The 20,970-nt window shown below is 31.6% G+C and overlaps 1 protein-coding gene and 1 long non-coding RNA gene across 5 annotated transcripts in view; one reads left to right on the forward strand and one right to left on the reverse strand.

The window, feature by feature from the left end:
* LOC133541704 (uncharacterized) overlaps nucleotides 1–5,025 on the forward strand; it is a 55,891-nt gene extending 50,866 nt beyond the window's left edge. Inside the window, exon 3 of the long non-coding RNA XR_009803957.1 lies at nucleotides 4,894–5,025. This is a non-coding gene — a long non-coding RNA (uncharacterized LOC133541704). The remainder of the gene's footprint in view (nucleotides 1–4,893) is intronic.
* tbc1d16 (TBC1 domain family, member 16) overlaps nucleotides 1,740–20,970 on the reverse strand; it is a 95,029-nt gene continuing 75,798 nt past the window's right edge. For 2 of the 4 annotated variants that reach the window (XM_061885259.1, XM_061885258.1), the window contains exon 13: nucleotides 1,740–5,560. In XM_061885259.1, the coding sequence (XP_061741243.1) occupies nucleotides 5,318–5,560 (243 nt within the window). In that variant the 3' untranslated portion in view covers nucleotides 1,740–5,317. The remainder of the gene's footprint in view (nucleotides 5,561–20,970) is intronic. The other 2 variants (XR_009803955.1, XR_009803956.1) reach the window with 2 other exon arrangements.

Genomic DNA, 20,970 nt, shown 5'->3' on the forward strand with positions numbered 1-20,970 from the left:
GCAAAAAAATATTTCCATACTAATTGTATACTAATTATCCTATTATTGTTATTATAAATATACTAAACCAATTACAATATACATTATCTGAAGCTGATATAGAGATTTAAGTGTTGAATGAAAAGTAAAAAAAATAATTCTAATCAATTTTGCTATGAATTATTGACCTATTTAGGGCTCCAATAACTTCACATTAAATATTTCACTTTGAAAATCATTTTGGGAAAAATATTGTATATTTTGTATTTTGCCTCAAAAAATAGGGTTTTGATAAAAAGCTGGTAAAAAGTTAAAAAAAATAATTAAGTGGAATTAGCGACTCAAGGGTTTTATGAAAATAATATATGACTTATTTTGAACTTCTTTTAAAGGGGAACATTATCAGCAGACCTATGTAAGCGTCAATATATACCTTGATGGTGCAGAAAAAAGACCGTGTATTTTTTTAACCGATTTCCGAACTCTAAATGGGTGAATTTTGGCAAATTAAACGCATTTCTGTTTATCGCGCTGGAGGCGATGACGTCAGAATGTGACGTCGCTGAGGTAACACACCCACCATTTTCATTTTCAACACATTACAAACACCGGGTCTCAGCTCTGTTATTTTCCGTTTTTTCGACTATTTTTTGGAACCTTGGAGACATCATGCCTGGTGGGTGTGTTGTCGGAGGGTGTAACAACACTAACAGGGAGGGATTCAAGTTGCACCACTGGCAAGAAATCTGCCGCCAGACCCCCATTGAATGTACCAGAGTGTCTCCACATTTGACCGGCGATGCTAAGACAGACATGGCACAGAGATGTATGGATAACCTGCAGATGCATTTGCAACCATTAAGTCAACAAAATCACAAAGGTTGAGTTTTTTTGATGCTAACATGCTATTTACCGGCGGTGCTAAAGCAGACATGGCACAGAGATGTATGGATAACCTGTAGATGCATTTGCAACTATATTACGTTTCCTTCCACCCACATTTAATGCGAAACAAACACTTACCAATCGACGGATTTAAGTTGCTCCAGTGTCAAAAGATGCGAAAGTCCTGATCGTTTGGTCCGCACATTTTACCGGCGATCCTAACGCAGCTATTCGGCCATGCTATGGCTATGAATAGCGTCAATAGCTATTCGCTCAATAGCTTCAGTTTCTTCTTCAATATTTTCATACTCCAACCATCTGTTTCAATACATGCGTAATCTGTTGAATCGCTTAAGTCGCTGAAATCCGAGTTTGAATCCGAGCTAATGTCGCTATATCTTGCTGTGGTATTCCCATTGTTTGTTTACATTGGCAGCACTGTGTGACGTCACAGGGAAATGGCCAGTGTCTTCGCAGAGAGCCGAAAATAAGGCATTTTAAAGCTTTATTTAGGGATATTCCAAGACCGGTAAAATTTTGAAAAAAACTTCAAAAAATACAACAAGCCACTGGGAACTGATTTTTATTGTTTTTAACCCTTTTGAAATTGTGATAATGTTCCCCTTAAAGACTGAACCCCTTCTGGGTTCCTAAGACCTAACTTGAGGGAGCCCCAACAATTGAAAAAAAAAAAAAGTGTATATTGTATCTGTTTGGAAAATGAGAAAAAAATAGACTTGGCCCCCGCGTGCTTTGATTTTTCAGTGTTGCGGCCTTCAGTGGAAAAAGTTTGGACCCCCCTGCTCTACCCTTTTGTGAACATGTGCACAATGCCAAGTTGTACATTTGGTACCAAAAAAGAAGCTAAGAAAGTATTTGAAGGCAAAGATATTTTCTTTTTAATGAATAGTGTGAAAATGCTGATTGTAGTGAGTGATATCATACAGCAGTGGTGGACATTCAGTGTCGGACACTTCAGTTCATTTCAACAGCCGGCGACCTCCTTGTGTGTTCCTGATGCTTCCATGCACTGCAGCACACACACACACACACACACACACACACACACACACACACACACACACACACACACACACACCCGGACATGACACAAAGTTGCATGCACTGCAGCACACACACACACACACACACACCCAGACATGACACAAAGTTGCATGCACTGCAGCACACACACACACACACACACACACACACACACACCCGGACATGACACAAAGTTGCATGCACTGCAGCACACACACACACACACACACACACACACACACCCGGACATGACACAAAGTTGCATGCACTGCAGCACACACACACACACACACACACACACACACCTGGACATGACACAAAGTTGCATGGACTGCAGCACACACACACACACACACACACACCCGGACATGACACAAAGTTGCATGGACTGCAGCACACACACACACACACACACACACACGCACCCGGACATGACACCATGCTTCCTGCAGCACACACACACCCGGACATGACACAAAGTTGCATGGGCTGCAGCACACACACACACACACACACACACACACACACACACACCCGGACATGACACAAAGTTGCATGCACTGCAGCACACACACACACACACACACACACACACACACACACACACACCCGGACATGACACAAAGTTGCATGCACTGCAGCACACACACACACACACACACACACACACACACACACACACACACCCGGACATGACACAAAGTTGCATGCAGTGACTCCACAAACGATGCAGAATAGGAAAAAAATAAATATAGTCCCTGAAAGTTTGAATGACATAGTAGGACCGTTCTGACACGCCTAAGGTTGTCCTTTTACAAGCAGGAAATATTCCAGCAACAAATGTGATTTTACTAGAAAATAATGCAAAATGGGCGTGTCTTCATTCAATGAAGAACATGAAACATGAAACCCTGGTGATGTGTGTTGGACTTGCATGGCTGGGAGACCATGTTGTGTGTTGTCTTAAACATGTATTTCACAAGCAGTTCTTTGTTTGGGGGAGCGACTGACTTGGAACCATCTTTACATTTGGAAAAAAGGACATACTGTAAGCTTTGGCTCCACTCAGCTCCAATCTATAACTCTTACTTATTTGATGTGGTATGTTGTATTATTATAAAGTACTATTAGATGATGACTGTGTGGATGCTAGTCCATGTCTAGAGGGCTCTCATAACTTATTTAGATACTTGTAAACATTTTTTATGCTCTAGCTTTGAAAATAATAATTCCTAACTAGCTATGAAAATAAGTAAATATTTTTTTAACTAGTTATGAAAATAATAAGTATATATATCTTAACTAGCTATGAAAATAAGTAAATAATTCCAAACTAGCTGTGAAAATAAGTAAATAATTCCTAACTCGCTATGTAAATAAGTATATAATTCCTAACTTGCTATGAAAATAAGTAAATAATTCCTAACTTGCTATGAAAATAAGTAAATAATTCCTAACTAGCTATGAAAATAAGTAAATAATTCCTAACTCGCTATGTAAATAAGTATATAATTCCTAACTCGCTGTGAAAATAAGTAAATAATTCCTAACTCGCTATGAAAATAAGTAAATAATTCCTAACTAGCAATGAAAATAAGTATATAATTCCTAACAAGCTATGAAAATAAGTAAATAATTCCTAACTAGCTATGAAAATAAGTAAATAATTCCTAACGAGCTATGAAAATAGGTAAATAATTCCTAACTAGCTTTGAAAATTAGTAAATAAATTCCTAACGAGCTATAAAAATAAGTATATAATTCCTAACTAGCTATAAAAATAAGTAAATAATTCCTAACTCGCTATGAAAATAAGCAAATAATTCCTAACAAGCTATGAAAATAAGTAAATAATTCCTAACTCGCTATGTAAATAATTCCTAACTAGCTATGAAAATAAGTATATAATTCCTAACAAGCTATGAAAATAAGTAAATAATTCCTAACTCGCTGTGAAAATAAGTAAATAATTCCTAACTCGCTATGTAAATAATTCCTAACTAGCTATGAAAATAAGTATATAATTCCTAACAAGCTATGAAAATAAGTAAATAATTCCTAACTCGCTGTGAAAATAAGTAAATAATTCCTAACTCGCTATGTAAATAATTCCTAACTAGCTATGAAAATAAGTATATAATTCCTAACAAGCTATGAAAATAAGTAAATAATTCCTAACTCGCTGTGAAAATAAGTAAATAATTCCTAACTCGCTATGAAAATAAGTAAATAATTCCTAACTAGCAATGAAAATATGTATATAATTCCTAACAAGCTATGAAAATAAGTAAATAATTCCTAACAAGCTATGAAAATAAGTAAATAATTCCTAAATAGCTGTGAAAATAAGTAAATAATTCCTAACTAGCTATGAAAATAGGTAAATAATTCCTAACTAGCTTTGAAAATAAGTAAATAATTCCTAACGAGCTATAAAAATAAGTATATAATTCCTAACTAGCTATGAAAATAAGTAAATAATTCCTAACGAGCTATGAAAATAAGTAAATAATTCTTAACTAGCTATGAAAATAAGTAAATAATTCCTAACGAGCTGTGAAAATAAGTAAATAATTCCTAACGAGCTGTGAAAATAAGTAAATAATTCCTAATGAGCTATGAAAATAAGTAAATAATTCCTAACGAGCTGTGAAAATAAGTAAATAATTCCTAACGAGCTATGAAAATAAGTAAATAATTCCTAACGAGCTGTGAAAATAAGTAAATAATTCCTAACGAGCTATGAAAATAAGTAAATAATTCCTATGAAAATAATAAGTTTGTAATTCCTAACTAGCTATGAAAGTAAGTAAATAATTCCTAACTAGCTATAAAAATAAGTAAATAATTCCTAACTAATTAAAGGCAATCAAGAAGGGATGATGTACTTCATTGTTGTTCTAGTTATTCCGTGTTTGGTCTTTCTATTTTTGGGTGGATGGCTTGAACTGATTTTTTCTTCTTCTTTGTTTGACGTACAATCAGGTGGTGTTTGTAACTCCCAAGTGTTTGTGGAACACGGCCTCCCAGCATGATGTGAGGAGGATGGTGCTAAGGTGAAGAGAAGTAAGGCTGTGTGCTCTACATGCGGGACTATAATATTGCTAAATATTGGTATCGGCGGGAAAAAATACAGGAAGTGAACCAAAAGCCCTGCAAGTTGGATATAAATCTGTGTGTATGCACATCCTAATGAGGAGAAAGAGGATCCATTCACAGTTTGACCTCTGCAAGAATCCAGTGTGATGCACGAGCCCACAGAGTCGCTGGAAGAGTGCCGAGCCAGCATAATGGCTGCCGATTGTCCGCTGGACTTGAACAGGACTGGAGGCTGCTTGACCTTGGGTCTGATGGGACAGATGTCGCTAGGATTGTGGCCGCAAATATTCCAGCAACCCCCTGAACTCCCTCAGGACTGCTTCCTGAAGGTGAAAATATCCTGTCTCTTCGAGGCTGTGGGAGGTTTGTGGGCGTGGTTTGGCGTGGACCTGCCCCCGTAAGGACAGCTCTGAGAGTCCGGGTGCTGTCCCGAGCATTCCACGGCGGGGATGTAGCGGCTGTCCCACATCCCCGGCCCGCACAGTTTGCACAGGTCGTGGAGGCTGCAGGGGATTCTGGGTAGAAGGCGGAACTGGTAGAGGAGGCTGCGCGCCTACAGAGGACATGAGCCTTCAGGTTAGTGCCTGCCAAACAAGCTATGAAACAACCAGTGGCCTCGTGGAGGAAGAAACAACGTGGCAAAGAAATTATGCAAATGCTGCTGGACAAAGGAGAAGATGAGCGGCATCCATAAAGATGAGGATGCAGGCAGCGCACATAAATCCTCCTGGTAGCACCACAACAAGGTCAGTGAACGCCACAACAAGGTCAGTGAACGCCACAACAAGGTCAGTGAATGCCTCACCACGACTTGTGTGGGCTGGGAGGATTCCAGCAGCACATGCATATTTCAATGAAGTGTTTTTTACTTCCTATTTCAGGGGTCAGCAACCTTTTTCAAAGCAAGAGCTACTTCTTGGGTACTGATTCATGCCAAGGGCTACCAGTTTGATACACACTTCAATAAATGGCCAGAAATAGACAATTTGCTCAACTTACCTTTAATAAATAAATATATATATATATATATATATATATTAGGGCTGGGCAACGATTAAAAATTTTAATCGAAGTTAATCGCACTATTTCTCCGATTAATCGCGATTAACTGCATTGTATACGCAAAGCCCAATAATGACTTCAAAAGTAGTGTGTAGTGCACCTTTATTGGAATATTCTCCCACATGAACAAAAGCGCCAAAACATTTGTTGTGCAAACACAATTTAAATCAGTCCTTGTTAAACAGTAGCAGTTAAATAGCATATTTGATGAAAATCAACTCCAAAAATGTAAATACAAACATTTAAGCTTATTGCCACTGCCAGGGTATTTAAGTTATCCTGTTTGTTATGGAAAATAAATATAATCTACATACAAATCTCTGAGCCACAATCATAACATCTGAACAGGCAATTTCTGAGGTAACAGCAGAAACATTTTTTTTTATCACGGATTTTATGTTTAAAAAACCTATATTATAGGTAGTGGGCTGTTTTAGGGAATTTTGGATCAGATTATCCGTAGTAGCAATATTAATAATGTTGTGTTTATTCTGCGTAGTGCACTTAAAATAATTCTTTTTGAAAAAATAAAACAAATAATTTATGGAACAACTTTAGTAATTTTTCCTGATTAAGATTATTTTTAGAATTTTGATGACATGTTTTAAATAGGTTAAAATCCAATCTGCACTTTGTTAAAATATATAACAAATTGGACCAAGCTATATTTCTAACAAAGACAAATCATTATTTCTTCTAGATTTTCCAGAACAAAAATGTTAAAAGAAATTCAAAAGACTTTGAAGTAAGATTTAAATTTGATTTTACACATTTTCTAGATTTGTCAAAATATATTTTTTTAAATTTTTATCATAATAAGTTTGAAGAAATATTTCACAAATATTCTTCGTCGAAAAACAGAAGCTAAAATGAAGAATTTAATTCAAATGTATTTATTATTCTTTACAAAAAACAAAATACTTGAACATTGATTAAAATTGTCAGGAAAGAAGAGGAAGGAATTTAAAATGTAAAAAGGTATATGTGTTTAAAAATCCTAAAATCATTTTTAAGGTTGTATTTTTTCTCTAAAATTGTCTTTCTGAAAGTAATAAGAAGCAAAGTACAAAAATAAATGAATTTATTTAAACAAGTGAAGACCAAGTCTTTAAAATATTTTCAAATTCTATTTGAGTTTTGTCTCTCTTAGAATTAAAAATGTCCAGCAAAGCGAGACCAGCTTGCTAGTAAATAAATACAATTTAAAAAATAGAGGCAGCTCACTGGTAAGTGCTGCTATTTGAGCTATTTTTAGAACAGGCCAGCGGGCGACTCATCTGGTCCTTACGGGCGACCTGGTGCCCGCGGGCACAGTGTTGGTGACCCCTGGCTTATTTCATCTTAAAAGTCATTCTTATGTCCTCTTTCTTGTCACCACGGCAACCTGGCATCCCCTCTTAGAGATGATGACATTCCAGACAATGTTATGAAATCAAAAGGAGTTTTGTTAGCATTTATAGTTTTGACTCCACATGTTTCATTTTTCTTAGCTTCAAAGTTTATTAGCCTTCATCGGGGGGTCAGCAACCCGCGGCTCTCTAGCGCCGCCCTGGTGGCTCCCTGGACCTCTGTCAGAGATGTGTGAAAATGGAAAAATATATTTATTGTTGTTTTAATACATTTTCTTGGGTCGGTATAGCTCGGTTGGTAGAGTGGCCGTGCCAGCAACTTGAGGGTTGCAGGTTCGATTCCCGCTTCCGCCATCCTAGTCACTGCCGTTGTGTCCTTGGGCAAGACACTTTACCCACCTGCTCCCAGTGCCACCCACACTGCTTTAAATGTAACTTAGATATTGGGTTTCACTATGTAAAGCGCTTTGAGTCACTAGAGAAAAGCGCTATATAAACATAATTCACTTCACTTCACTTCTTTAGGAGACACAAACCATCCTAATTATTAGAAATCCCACGCTTTATTAGGGACTGATGTCCCTTTGGGGCAGAGGACTCCATTGAATTTCTAGCGTATTATTATTATTATACCGCCGCCTCTTTGAGCTGTAATTTGACCCCCTTAACATGCTTCAAAACTCACCAAATTTGACACACACATCGGGACTGGCAAAAATTGCGATCTAATCAAAAAACCAAAACTCAAAACTGCGCTCTAGCGCCCCCTAGGAAGAAAACACACACAAAACTGCCTCTAACTTCCAGTAGAAATGTCGTAGAAACATGAAACGAAAACCTCTATGTAGGTCTCAGTTAGACCTAGATTTCACACAGTGACACCCCCCAGCTACAATCAACAGGAAGTTTGCAATTCCCCCTTCAATACAAAAGTTGGGTAAAAAACTTAGCTTTTTTTCAAACATTATCTTCTCTGAGGCCGTTTGTCGTGTTGGCTTCAAATCAGCACAGGGGAGAGATTGAACCCTTCTGATTAAAAGTTGATGAAAGAGTTTTAATTACTATTCCGGTTTGGATTTTATGAGCCCGCGAAAAACCGCTGCGCTACTGCTGTCACAAGATGGGGGCTTCCTGCTCAGAAAAAACTGCATCTAATTCCCTGTAGGACTGTCATACACACATGAAACAAACATCTCAATGTAAGTCTCACTGAGAAAGTAGGCTAATATAGACACTTACATCATGTGTTGTCTTCATTATAACACTTATATAAGACTTTTAAAATAATTTTGATAGTAGGCTAATATAGACACTTACATCATGTGTTGTCTTCATTATAACACTTATATAAGACTTTTAAAGTAATTTTGATAGTAGGCTAATATAGACACTTACATCATGTGTTGTCTTCATTATAACACTTATATAAGACTTTTAAAGTCATTTTAGATAGTAGGCTAATATAGACACTTACATCATGTGTTGCCTTCATTATAACACTTATATAAGACTTTTAAAGTCATTTTAGATAGTAGGCTAATATAGACACTTACATCATGTGTTGTCTTCATTATAACACTTATATAAAACTTTTAAAGTCATTTTGATAGTAGGCTAATATAGACACTTACATCATGTGTTGTCTTCATTATAACACTTATATAAAACTTTTAAAGTCATTTTGATAGTAGGCTAATATAGACACTTACATCATGTGTTGTCTTCATTATAACACTTATATAAAACTTTTGAAGTCATTTTGATAGTAGGCTATTATAGCTAATATAGACACTTACATCATGTGTTGCCTTCATTATAACACTTATATAAAACTTTTGAAGTCATTTTGATAGTAGGCTATTATAGCTAATATAGACACTTACATCATGTGTTGCCTTCATTATAACACTTATATAAGACTTTTAAAGTCATTTTAGATAGTAGGCTAATATAGACACTTACATCATGTGTTGCCTTCATTATAACACTTATATAAGACTTTTAAAGTCATTTTGATAGTAGGCTAATATAGACACTTACATCATGTGTTGCCTTCATTGTAACACTTATATAAGACTTTTAAAGTAATTTTGATAGTAGGTTAATATAACTAATATAGACACTTACATCATGTGTTGTCTTCATTTAAACACTTATATAAGACTTTTAAAGTCATTTTAGATAGTAGGCTAATATAGACACGTACATCATGTGTTGTCTTCATTATAACACTTATATAAGACTTTTAAAGTCATTTTGATAGTAGGCTAATATAGACACTTACATCATGTGTTGTCTTCATTATAACACTTATATAAGACTTTTAAAGTCATTTTGATAGTAGGTTAATATAACTAATATAGACACTTACATCATGTGTTGTCTTCATTATAACACTTATATAAGACTTTTAAAGTCATTTTAGATAGTAGGCTAATATAGACACTTACATCATGTGTTGCCTTCATTATAACACTTATATAAGACTTTTAAAGTCATTTTGATAGTAGGCTAATATAGACACTTACATCATGTGTTGCCTTCATTGTAACACTTATATAAGACTTTTAAAGTAATTTTGATAGTAGGCTAATATAGACACTTACATCATGTGTTGCCTTCATTATAACACTTATATAAGACTTTTAAAGTCATTTTGATAGTAGGTTAATATAACTAATATAGACACTTACATCATGTGTTGTCTTCATTTAAACACTTATATAAGACTTTTAAAGTCATTTTAGATAGTAGGCTAATATAGACACTTACATCATGTGTTGTCTTCATTATAACACTTATATAAGACTTTTAAAGTCATTTAGATAGTAGGCTAATATAGACACTTACATCATGTGTTGTCTTCATTATAACACTTATATAAGACTTTTAAAGTCATTTTGATAGTAAGCTAATATAGACACTTACATAATGTGTTGCCTTCATTATAACACTTATATAAGTTTTTTTAAAGTAATTTTGATAGTAGGCTAATATAGACACATCATGTGTTGTCTTCATTATAACACTTATATAAGACTTTTAAAGTCATTTTGATAGTAAGCTAATAAAGACACTTAAATCATGTGTTGCCTTCATTATAACACTTATATAAGTTTTTAAAGTCATTTTGATAGTAAGCTAATATAGACACTTACATCATGTGTTGCTTTCATTATAACACTTATTGTAGCTGAGATAGGCGCCAGCGCCCCCCGCGACCCCGAAAGGGAATAAGCGGTAGAAAATGGATGGATGGATATAAGTTTTTTTAAAGTAATTTTGATAGTAGGCTAATATAGACACTTCATGTGTTGTCTTCATTATAACACTTATATAGGGATTTTAAAGTAATTTTGATAGTAAGCTAATATAGACACTTACATCATGTGTTGCCTTCATTATAACACTTATATAAGGATTTTAAAGTAATTTTGATAGTAAGCTAATATAGACACTTACATCATGTGTTGCTTTCATTATAACACTTATATAAGGATTTTAAAGTAATTTTGATAGTAGGCTAATATAGACACTTACATCATGTGTTGTCTTCATTATAACACTTATACAAGGATTTTAAAGTAATTTTGATAGTAGGCTAATATAGACACTTAAATCATGTGTTGTCTTCATTATAACACTTATATGAGGATTTTAAAGTAATTTTGATAGTAGGCTAATATAGACACTTACATCATGTGTTGTCTTCATTATAACACTTATATAAGGATTTTAAAGTAATTTTGATAGTAAGCTAATATAGACACTTACATCATGTGTTGTCTTCATTATAACACTTATATAAGACTTTTGAAGTCATTTTGATAGTAGGCTAATATAGACACTTACATCATGTGTTGCCTTCATTATAACACTTATATAAGACTTTTGAAGTAATTTTGATAGTAGGTTAATATAGACACTTACATCATGTGTTGTCTTCATTATAACACTTATATAAGGATTTTAAAGTAATTTTGATAGTAGGCTAATATAGACACTTACATCATGTGTTGCCTTCATTATAACACTTATATAAGGATTTTAAAGTAATTTTGATAGTAGGCTAATATAGACACTTACATCATGTGTTGCCTTCATTATAACACTTATATAAGGATTTTAAAGTAATTTTGATAGTAGGCTAATATAGACACTTACATCATGTGTTGCCTTCATTATAACACTTATATACGTTTTTTTTAAGTAATTTTGATAGGCTAATATAGACACATCATGTGTTGTCTTCATTATAACACTTATATAAGACTTTTGAAGTAATTTTGATAGTAGGCTATTATAGACACTTACATCATGTGTTGTCTTCATTATAACACTTATATAAGACTTTTAAAGTAATTTTGATAGTAAGCTAATAAAGACACTTAAATCATGTGTTGCCTTCATTATAACACTTATATAAGACTTTTAAAGTAATTTTGATAGTAGGCTAATATAGACACTTACATCATGTGTTGTCTTCATTATAACACTTATATAAGACTTTTAAAGTAATTTTGATAGTAGGCTAATAAAGACACTTAAATCATGTGTTGCCTTCATTATAACACTTATATAAGACTTTTGAAGTCATTTTGATAGTAGGCTATTATAGCTAATATAGACACATCATGTGTTGCCTTCATTATAACACTTATATAAGACTTTTAAAGTCATTTTAGATAGTAGGCTAATATAGACACTTACATCATGTGTTGCCTTCATTTTAACACTTATATAAGACTTTTAAAGTAATTTTGATAGTAGGTTAATATAACTAATATAGACACTTACATCATGTGTTGTCTTCATTATAACACTTATATAAGACTTTTAAAGTCATTTTAGATAGTAGGCTAATATAGACACTTACATCATGTGTTGCCTTCATTATAACACTTATATAAGACTTTTAAAGTCATTTTGATAGTAGGCTAATATAGACACTTACATCATGTGTTGCCTTCATTGTAACACTTATATAAGACTTTTAAAGTAATTTTGATAGTAGGTTAATATAACTAATATAGACACTTACATCATGTGTTGTCTTCATTTAAACACTTATATAAGACTTTTAAAGTCATTTTAGATAGTAGGCTAATATAGACACGTACATCATGTGTTGTCTTCATTATAACACTTATATAAGACTTTTAAAGTCATTTTGATAGTAGGCTAATATAGACACTTACATCATGTGATGCTTTCATTATAACACTTATATAAGACTTTTGAAGTAATTTTGATAGTAGGTTAATATAGACACTTACATCATGTGTTGTCTTCATTATAACACTTATATAAGACTTTTAAAGTCATTTTGATAGTAGGCTATTATAGACACTTACATCATGTGTTGTCTTCATTATAACACTTATATAAGACTTTTAAAGTAATTTTGATAGTAAGCTAATAAAGACACTTAAATCATGTGTTGCCTTCATTATAACACTTATATAAGACTTTTAAAGTCATTTTAGATAGTAGGCTAATATAGACACTTACATCATGTGTTGCCTTCATTATAACACTTACATAATACTTTTAAAGTCATTTTGATAGTAAGCTAATAAAGACACTTAAATCATGTGTTGCCTTCATTATAACACTTATATAAGACTTTTAAAGTCATTTTAGATAGTAGGCTAATATAGACACTTACATCATGTGTTGCCTTCATTATAACACTTATATAATACTTTTAGTCATTTTGATAGTAAGCTAATAAAGACACTTAAATCATGTGTTGCCTTCATTATAACACTTATATAAGACTTTTAAAGTCATTTTAGATAGTAGGCTAATATAGACACTTACATCATGTGTTGCCTTCATTATAACACTTATATAAGACTTTTAAAGTAATTTTGATAGTAAGCTAATATAGACACTTACATCATGTGTTGCCTTCATTATAACACTTATATAAGACTTTTAAAGTAATTTTGATAGTAAGCTAATATAGACACTTACATCATGTGTTGCCTTCATTATAACACTTATATAAGACTTTTAAAGTAATTTTGATAGTAGGCTAATATAGACACTTACATCATGTGTTGCCTTCATTATCAATCAATCAATGTTTACTTATATAGCCCTAAATCACTAGTGTCTCAAAGGGCTGCACAAACCACTACCACATCCTCGGTAGGCCCACATAAGGGCAAGGAAAACTCACACCCAGTGGGACGTCGGTGACAATGATGACTATGAGAACATGATACTGTGAAAGATCAATCCATAATGGATCCAACACAGTCGCGAGAGTCCATTATAACACTTATATAATTTTTTTTAAAGTAATTTTGATAGTAGGCTAATATAGACACTTACATCATGTGTTGTCTTCATTATAACACTTATTAAAGACTTTTAAAGTCATTTTGATAGTAAGCTAATATAGACACTTACATCATGTGTTGTCTTCATTATAACACTTATGTAAGACTTTTAAAGTAATTTTGATAGTAGGCTAATATAGACACTTACATCATGTGTTGCCTTCATTATAACACTTATTAAAGACTTTTAAAGTCATTTTGATAGTAAGCTAATATAGACACTTACATCATGTGTTGCCTTCATTATAACACTTATATAAGACTTTTAAAGTCATTTTGATAGTAAGCTAATATAGACACTTACATCATGTGTTGTCTTCATTATAACACTTATGTAAGACTTTTAAAGTAATTTTGATAGTAGGCTAATATAGACACTTACATCATGTGTTGCCTTCATTATAACACTTATTAAAGACTTTTAAAGTCATTTTGATAGTAAGCTAATATAGACACTTACATCATGTGTTGCCTTCATTATAACACTTATATAAGACTTTTAAAGTCATTTTGATAGTAGGCTAATATAGACACTTACATCATGTGTTGCCTTCATTATAACACTTATTAAAGACTTTTAAAGTCATTTTGATAGTAAGCTAATATAGACACTTACATCATGTGTTGCCTTCATTATAACACTTATTAAAGACTTTTAAAGTCATTTTGATAGTAAGCTAATATAGACACTTACATCATGTGTTGTCTTCATTATAACACTTATGTAAGACTTTTAAAGTAATTTTGATAGTAGGCTAATATAGACACTTACATCATGTGTTGCCTTCATTATAACACTTATTAAAGACTTTTAAAGTCATTTTGATAGTAGGCTAATATAGACACTTACATCATGTGTTGCCTTCATTATAACACTTATAAGTTTTTTTAAAGTAATTTTGATAGTAGGCTAATATAGACACTTACATCATGTGTTGCCTTCATTATAACACTTATATAAGTTTTTTTAAAGTAATTTTGATAGTAGGCTAATATAGACACTTACATCATGTGTTGTCTTCATTATAACACTTATATAAGACTTTTAAAGTCATTTTGATAGTAGGCTAATATAGACACTTACATCATGTGTTGTCTTCATTATAACACTTATATAAGACTTTTAAAGTAATTTTGATAGTAGGCTAATATAGACACTTACATCATGTGTTGCCTTCATTATAACACTTATATAAGACTTTTAAAGTAATTTTGATAGTAGGCTAATATAGACACTTACATCATGTGTTGTCTTCATTATAACACTTATATAAGACTTTTAAAGTAATTTTGATAGTAGGCTAATATAGACACTTACATCATGTGTTGCCTTCATTATAACACTTATAAGTTTTTTTTAAGTAATTTTGATAGTAGGCTAATATAGACACTTACATCATGTGTTGCCTTCATTATAACACTTATATAAGTTTTTTTAAAGTAATTTTGATAGTAGGCTAATATAGACACTTACATCATGTGTTGTTTCATTATAACACTTATATAAGACTTTTAAAGTAATTTTGATAGTAGGCTAATATAGACACTTACATCATGTGTTGTCTTCATTATAACACTTATATAAGACTTTTAAAGTAATTTTGATAGTAAGCTAATATAGACACTTACATCATGTGTTGTCTTCATTATAACACTTATATAAGACTTTTAAAGTAATTTTGATAGTAGGCTAATATAGACACTTACATCATGTGTTGTCTTCATTATAACACTTATATAAGACTTTTAAAGTAATTTTGATAGTAAGCTAATATAGACACTTACATCATGTGTTGTCTTCATTATAACACTTATATAAGACTTTTAAAGTAATTTTGATAGTAGGCTAATATAGACACTTACATCATGTGTTGCCTTCATTATAACACTTATATAAGTTTTTTTAAAGTAATTTTGATAGTAGGCTAATATAGACACTTACATCATGTGTTGTCTTCATTATAACACTTATATAAGACTTTTAAAGTAATTTTGATAGTAGGCTAATATAGACACTTACATCATGTGTTGTCTTCATTATAACACTTATATAAGACTTTTAAAGTAATTTTGATAGTAAGCTAATATAGACACTTACATCATGTGTTGTCTTCATTATAACACTTATATAAGACTTTTAAAGTAATTTTGATAGTAGGCTAATATAGACACTTACATCATGTGTTGCCTTCATTATCAATCAATCAATCAATCAATGTTTACTTATATAGCCCTAAATCACTAGTGTCTCAAAGGGCTGCACAAACCACTACGACATCCTCGGTAGGCCCACATAAGGGCAAGGAAAACTCACACCCAGTGGGACGTCGGTGACAATGATGACTATGAGAACATGATACTGTGAAAGATCAATCCATAATGGATCCAACACAGTCGCGAGAGTCCATTATAACACTTATATAATTTTTTTTAAAGTAATTTTGATAGTAGGCTAATATAGACACTTACATCATGTGTTGTCTTCATTATAACACTTATTAAAGACTTTTAAAGTCATTTTGATAGTAAGCTAATATAGACACTTACATCATGTGTTGTCTTCATTATAACACTTATGTAAGACTTTTAAAGTAATTTTGATAGTAGGCTAATATAGACACTTACATCATGTGTTGCCTTCATTATAACACTTATATAAGACTTTTAAAGTCATTTTGATAGTAAGCTAATATAGACACTTACATCATGTGTTGTCTTCATTATAACACTTATGTAAGACTTTTAAAGTAATTTTGATAGTAGGCTAATATAGACACTTACATCATGTGTTGCCTTCATTATAACACTTATTAAAGACTTTTAAAGTCATTTTGATAGTAAGCTAATATAGACACTTACATCATGTGTTGCCTTCATTATAACACTTATATAAGACTTTTAAAGTCATTTTGATAGTAGGCTAATATAGACACTTACATCATGTGTTGCCTTCATTATAACACTTATTAAAGACTTTTAAAGTCATTTTGATAGTAAGCTAATATAGACACTTACATCATGTGTTGCCTTCATTATAACACTTATTAAAGACTTTTAAAGTCATTTTGATAGTAAGCTAATATAGACACTTACATCATGTGTTGTCTTCATTATAACACTTATGTAAGACTTTTAAAGTAATTTTGATAGTAGGCTAATATAGACACTTACATCATGTGTTGCCTTCATTATAACACTTATTAAAGACTTTTAAAGTCATTTTGATAGTAAGCTAATATAGACACTTACATCATGTGTTGCCTTCATTATAACACTTATATAAGACTTTTAAAGTCATTTTGATAGTAGGCTAATATAGACACTTACATCATGTGTTGTCTTCATTATAACACTTATATAAGACTTTTAAAGTAATTTTGATATTAGGCTAATATAGACACTTACATCATGTGTTGCCTTCATTATAACACTTATATAAGACTTTTAAAGTAATTTTGATAGTAGGCTAATATAGACACTTACATCATGTGTTGCCTTCATTATAACACTTATAAGTTTTTTTAAAGTAATTTTGATAGTAGGCTAATATAGACACTTACATCATGTGTTGCCTTCATTATAACACTTATATAAGTTTTTTTAAAGTAATTTTGATAGTAGGCTAATATAGACACTTACATCATGTGTTGTCTTCATTATAACACTTATATAAGACTTTTAAAGTCATTTTGATAGTAGGCTAATATAGACACTTACATCATGTGTTGTCTTCATTATAACACTTATATAAGACTTTTAAAGTAATTTTGATAGTAGGCTAATATAGACACTTACATCATGTGTTGCCTTCATTATAACACTTATATAAGACTTTTAAAGTAATTTTGATAGTAGGCTAATATAGACACTTACATCATGTGTTGTCTTCATTATAACACTTATATAAGACTTTTAAAGTAATTTTGATAGTAGGCTAATATAGACACTTACATCATGTGTTGCCTTCATTATAACACTTATAAGTTTTTTTTAAGTAATTTTGATAGTAGGCTAATATAGACACTTACATCATGTGTTGCCTTCATTATAACACTTATATAAGTTTTTTTAAAGTAATTTTGATAGTAGGCTAATATAGACACTTACATCATGTGTTGTTTCATTATAACACTTATATAAGACTTTTAAAGTAATTTTGATAGTAGGCTAATATAGACACTTACATCATGTGTTGTCTTCATTATAACACTTATATAAGACTTTTAAAGTAATTTTGATAGTAAGCTAATATAGACACTTACATCATGTGTTGTCTTCATTATAACACTTATATAAGACTTTTAAAGTAATTTTGATAGTAGGCTAATATAGACACTTACATCATGTGTTGTCTTCATTATAACACTTATATAAGACTTTTAAAGTAATTTTGATAGTAAGCTAATATAGACACTTACATCATGTGTTGTCTTCATTATAACACTTATATAAGACTTTTAAAGTAATTTTGATAGTAGGCTAATATAGACACTTACATCATGTGTTGCCTTCATTATAACACTTATATAAGTTTTTTTAAAGTAATTTTGATAGTAGGCTAATATAGACACTTACATCATGTGTTGTCTTCATTATAACACTTATATAAGACTTTTAAAGTAATTTTGATAGTAGGCTAATATAGACACTTACATCATGTGTTGTCTTCATTATAACACTTATATAAGACTTTTAAAGTAATTTTGATAGTAAGCTAATATAGACACTTACATCATGTGTTGTCTTCATTATAACACTTATATAAGACTTTTAAAGTAATTTTGATAGTAGGCTAATATAGACACTTACATCATGTGTTGCCTTCATTATCAATCAATCAATCAATCAATGTTTACTTATATAGCCCTAAATCACTAGTGTCTCAAAGGGCTGCACAAACCACTACGACATCCTCGGTAGGCCCACATAAGGGCAAGGAAAACTCACACCCAGTGGGACGTCGGTGACAATGATGACTATGAGAACATGATACTGTGAAAGATCAATCCATAATGGATCCAACACAGTCGCGAGAGTCCATTATAACACTTATATAATTTTTTTTAAAGTAATTTTGATAGTAGGCTAATATAGACACTTACATCATGTGTTGTCTTCATTATAACACTTATATAAGACTTTTAAAGTAATTTTGATAGTAGGCTAATATAGACACTTACATCATGTGTTGCCTTCATTATAACACTTATATAAGACTTTTAAAGTCATTTTGATAGTAGGCTAATATAGACACTTACATCATGTGTTGCCTTCATTATAACACTTATAAGTTTTTTTTAAGTAATTTTGATAGTAGGCTAATATAGACACATCATGTGTGCCTTCATTATAACACTTATATAAGTTTTTTTAAAGTAATTTTGATAGTAGGCTAATATAGACACTTACATCATGTGTTGCCTTCATTATAACACTTATATAAGTTTTTTTAAAGTAATTTTGATAGTAGGCTAATATAGACACTTACATCATGTGTTGTCTTCATTATAACACTTATATAATACTTTTAAAGTCATTTTGATAGTAAGCTATTATAGACACTTACATCATGTGTTGCTTTCATTATAACACTTATATAAGTTTTTTTAAAGTAATTTTGATAGTAGGCTAATATAGACACTTACATCATGTGTTGTCTTCATTATAACACTTATATAAGTTTTTTTAAAGTAATTTTGATAGTAGGCTAATATAGACACTTACATCATGTGTTGTCTTCATTATAACACTTATATAAGTTTTTTTAAAGTCATTTTGATAGTAGGCTAATATAGACACTTACATCATGTGTTGTCTTCATTATAACACTTATATAAGACTTTTAAAGTAATTTTGATAGTAGGCTAATATAGACACTTACATCATGTGTTGTCTTCATTATAACACTTATATAAGACTTTTAAAGTAATTTTGATAGTAAGCTAATATAGACACTTACATCATGTGTTGTCTTCATTATAACACTTATATAAGACTTTTAAAGTAATTTTGATAGTAGGCTAATATAGACACTTACATCATGTGTTGCCTTCATTATCAATCAATCAATCAATCAATGTTTACTTATATAGCCCTAAATCACTAGTGTCTCAAAGGGCTGCACAAACCACTACGACATCCTCGGTAGGCCCACATAAGGGCAAGGAAAACTCACACCCAGTGGGACGTCGGTGACAATGATGACTATGAGAACATGATACTGTGAAAGATCAATCCATAATGGATCCAACACAGTCGCGAGAGTCCATTATAACACTTATATAATTTTTTTTAAAGTAATTTTGATAGTAGGCTAATATAGACACTTACATCATGTGTTGTCTTCATTATAACACTTATATAAGACTTTTAAAGTAATTTTGATAGTAGGCTAATATAGACACTTACATCATGTGTTGCCTTCATTATAACACTTATATAAGACTTTTAAAGTCATTTTGATAGTAGGCTAATATAGACACTTACATCATGTGTTGCCTTCATTATAACACTTATAAGTTTTTTTTAAGTAATTTTGATAGTAGGCTAATATAGACACATCATGTGTGCCTTCATTATAACACTTATATAAGTTTTTTTAAAGTAATTTTGATAGTAGGCTAATATAGACACTTACATCATGTGTTGCCTTCATTATAACACTTATATAAGTTTTTTTAAAGTAATTTTGATAGTAGGCTAATATAGACACTTACATCATGTGTTGTCTTCATTATAACACTTATATAAGTTTTTTTAAAGTCATTTTGATAGTAGGCTAATATAGACACTTACATCATGTGTTGTCTTCATTATAACACTTATATAAGACTTTTAAAGTAATTTTGATAGTAGGCTAATATAGACACTTACATCATGTGTTGTCTTCATTATAACACTTATATAAGACTTTTAAAGTAATTTTGATAGTAAGCTAATATAGACACTTACATCATGTGTTGTCTTCATTATAACACTTATATAAGACTTTTAAAGTAATTTTGATAGTAGGCTAATATAGACACTTACATCATGTGTTGCCTTCATTATCAATCAATCAATCAATCAATGTTTACTTATATAGCCCTAAATCACTAGTGTCTCAAAGGGCTGCACAAACCACTACGACATCCTCGGTAGGCCCACATAAGGGCAAGGAAAACTCACACCCAGTGGGACGTCGGTGACAATGATGACTATGA

Source organism: Nerophis ophidion, linkage group LG23 (assembly GCF_033978795.1).
Source record: "Nerophis ophidion isolate RoL-2023_Sa linkage group LG23, RoL_Noph_v1.0, whole genome shotgun sequence".
NCBI lineage: Eukaryota > Metazoa > Chordata > Actinopteri > Syngnathiformes > Syngnathidae > Nerophis > Nerophis ophidion.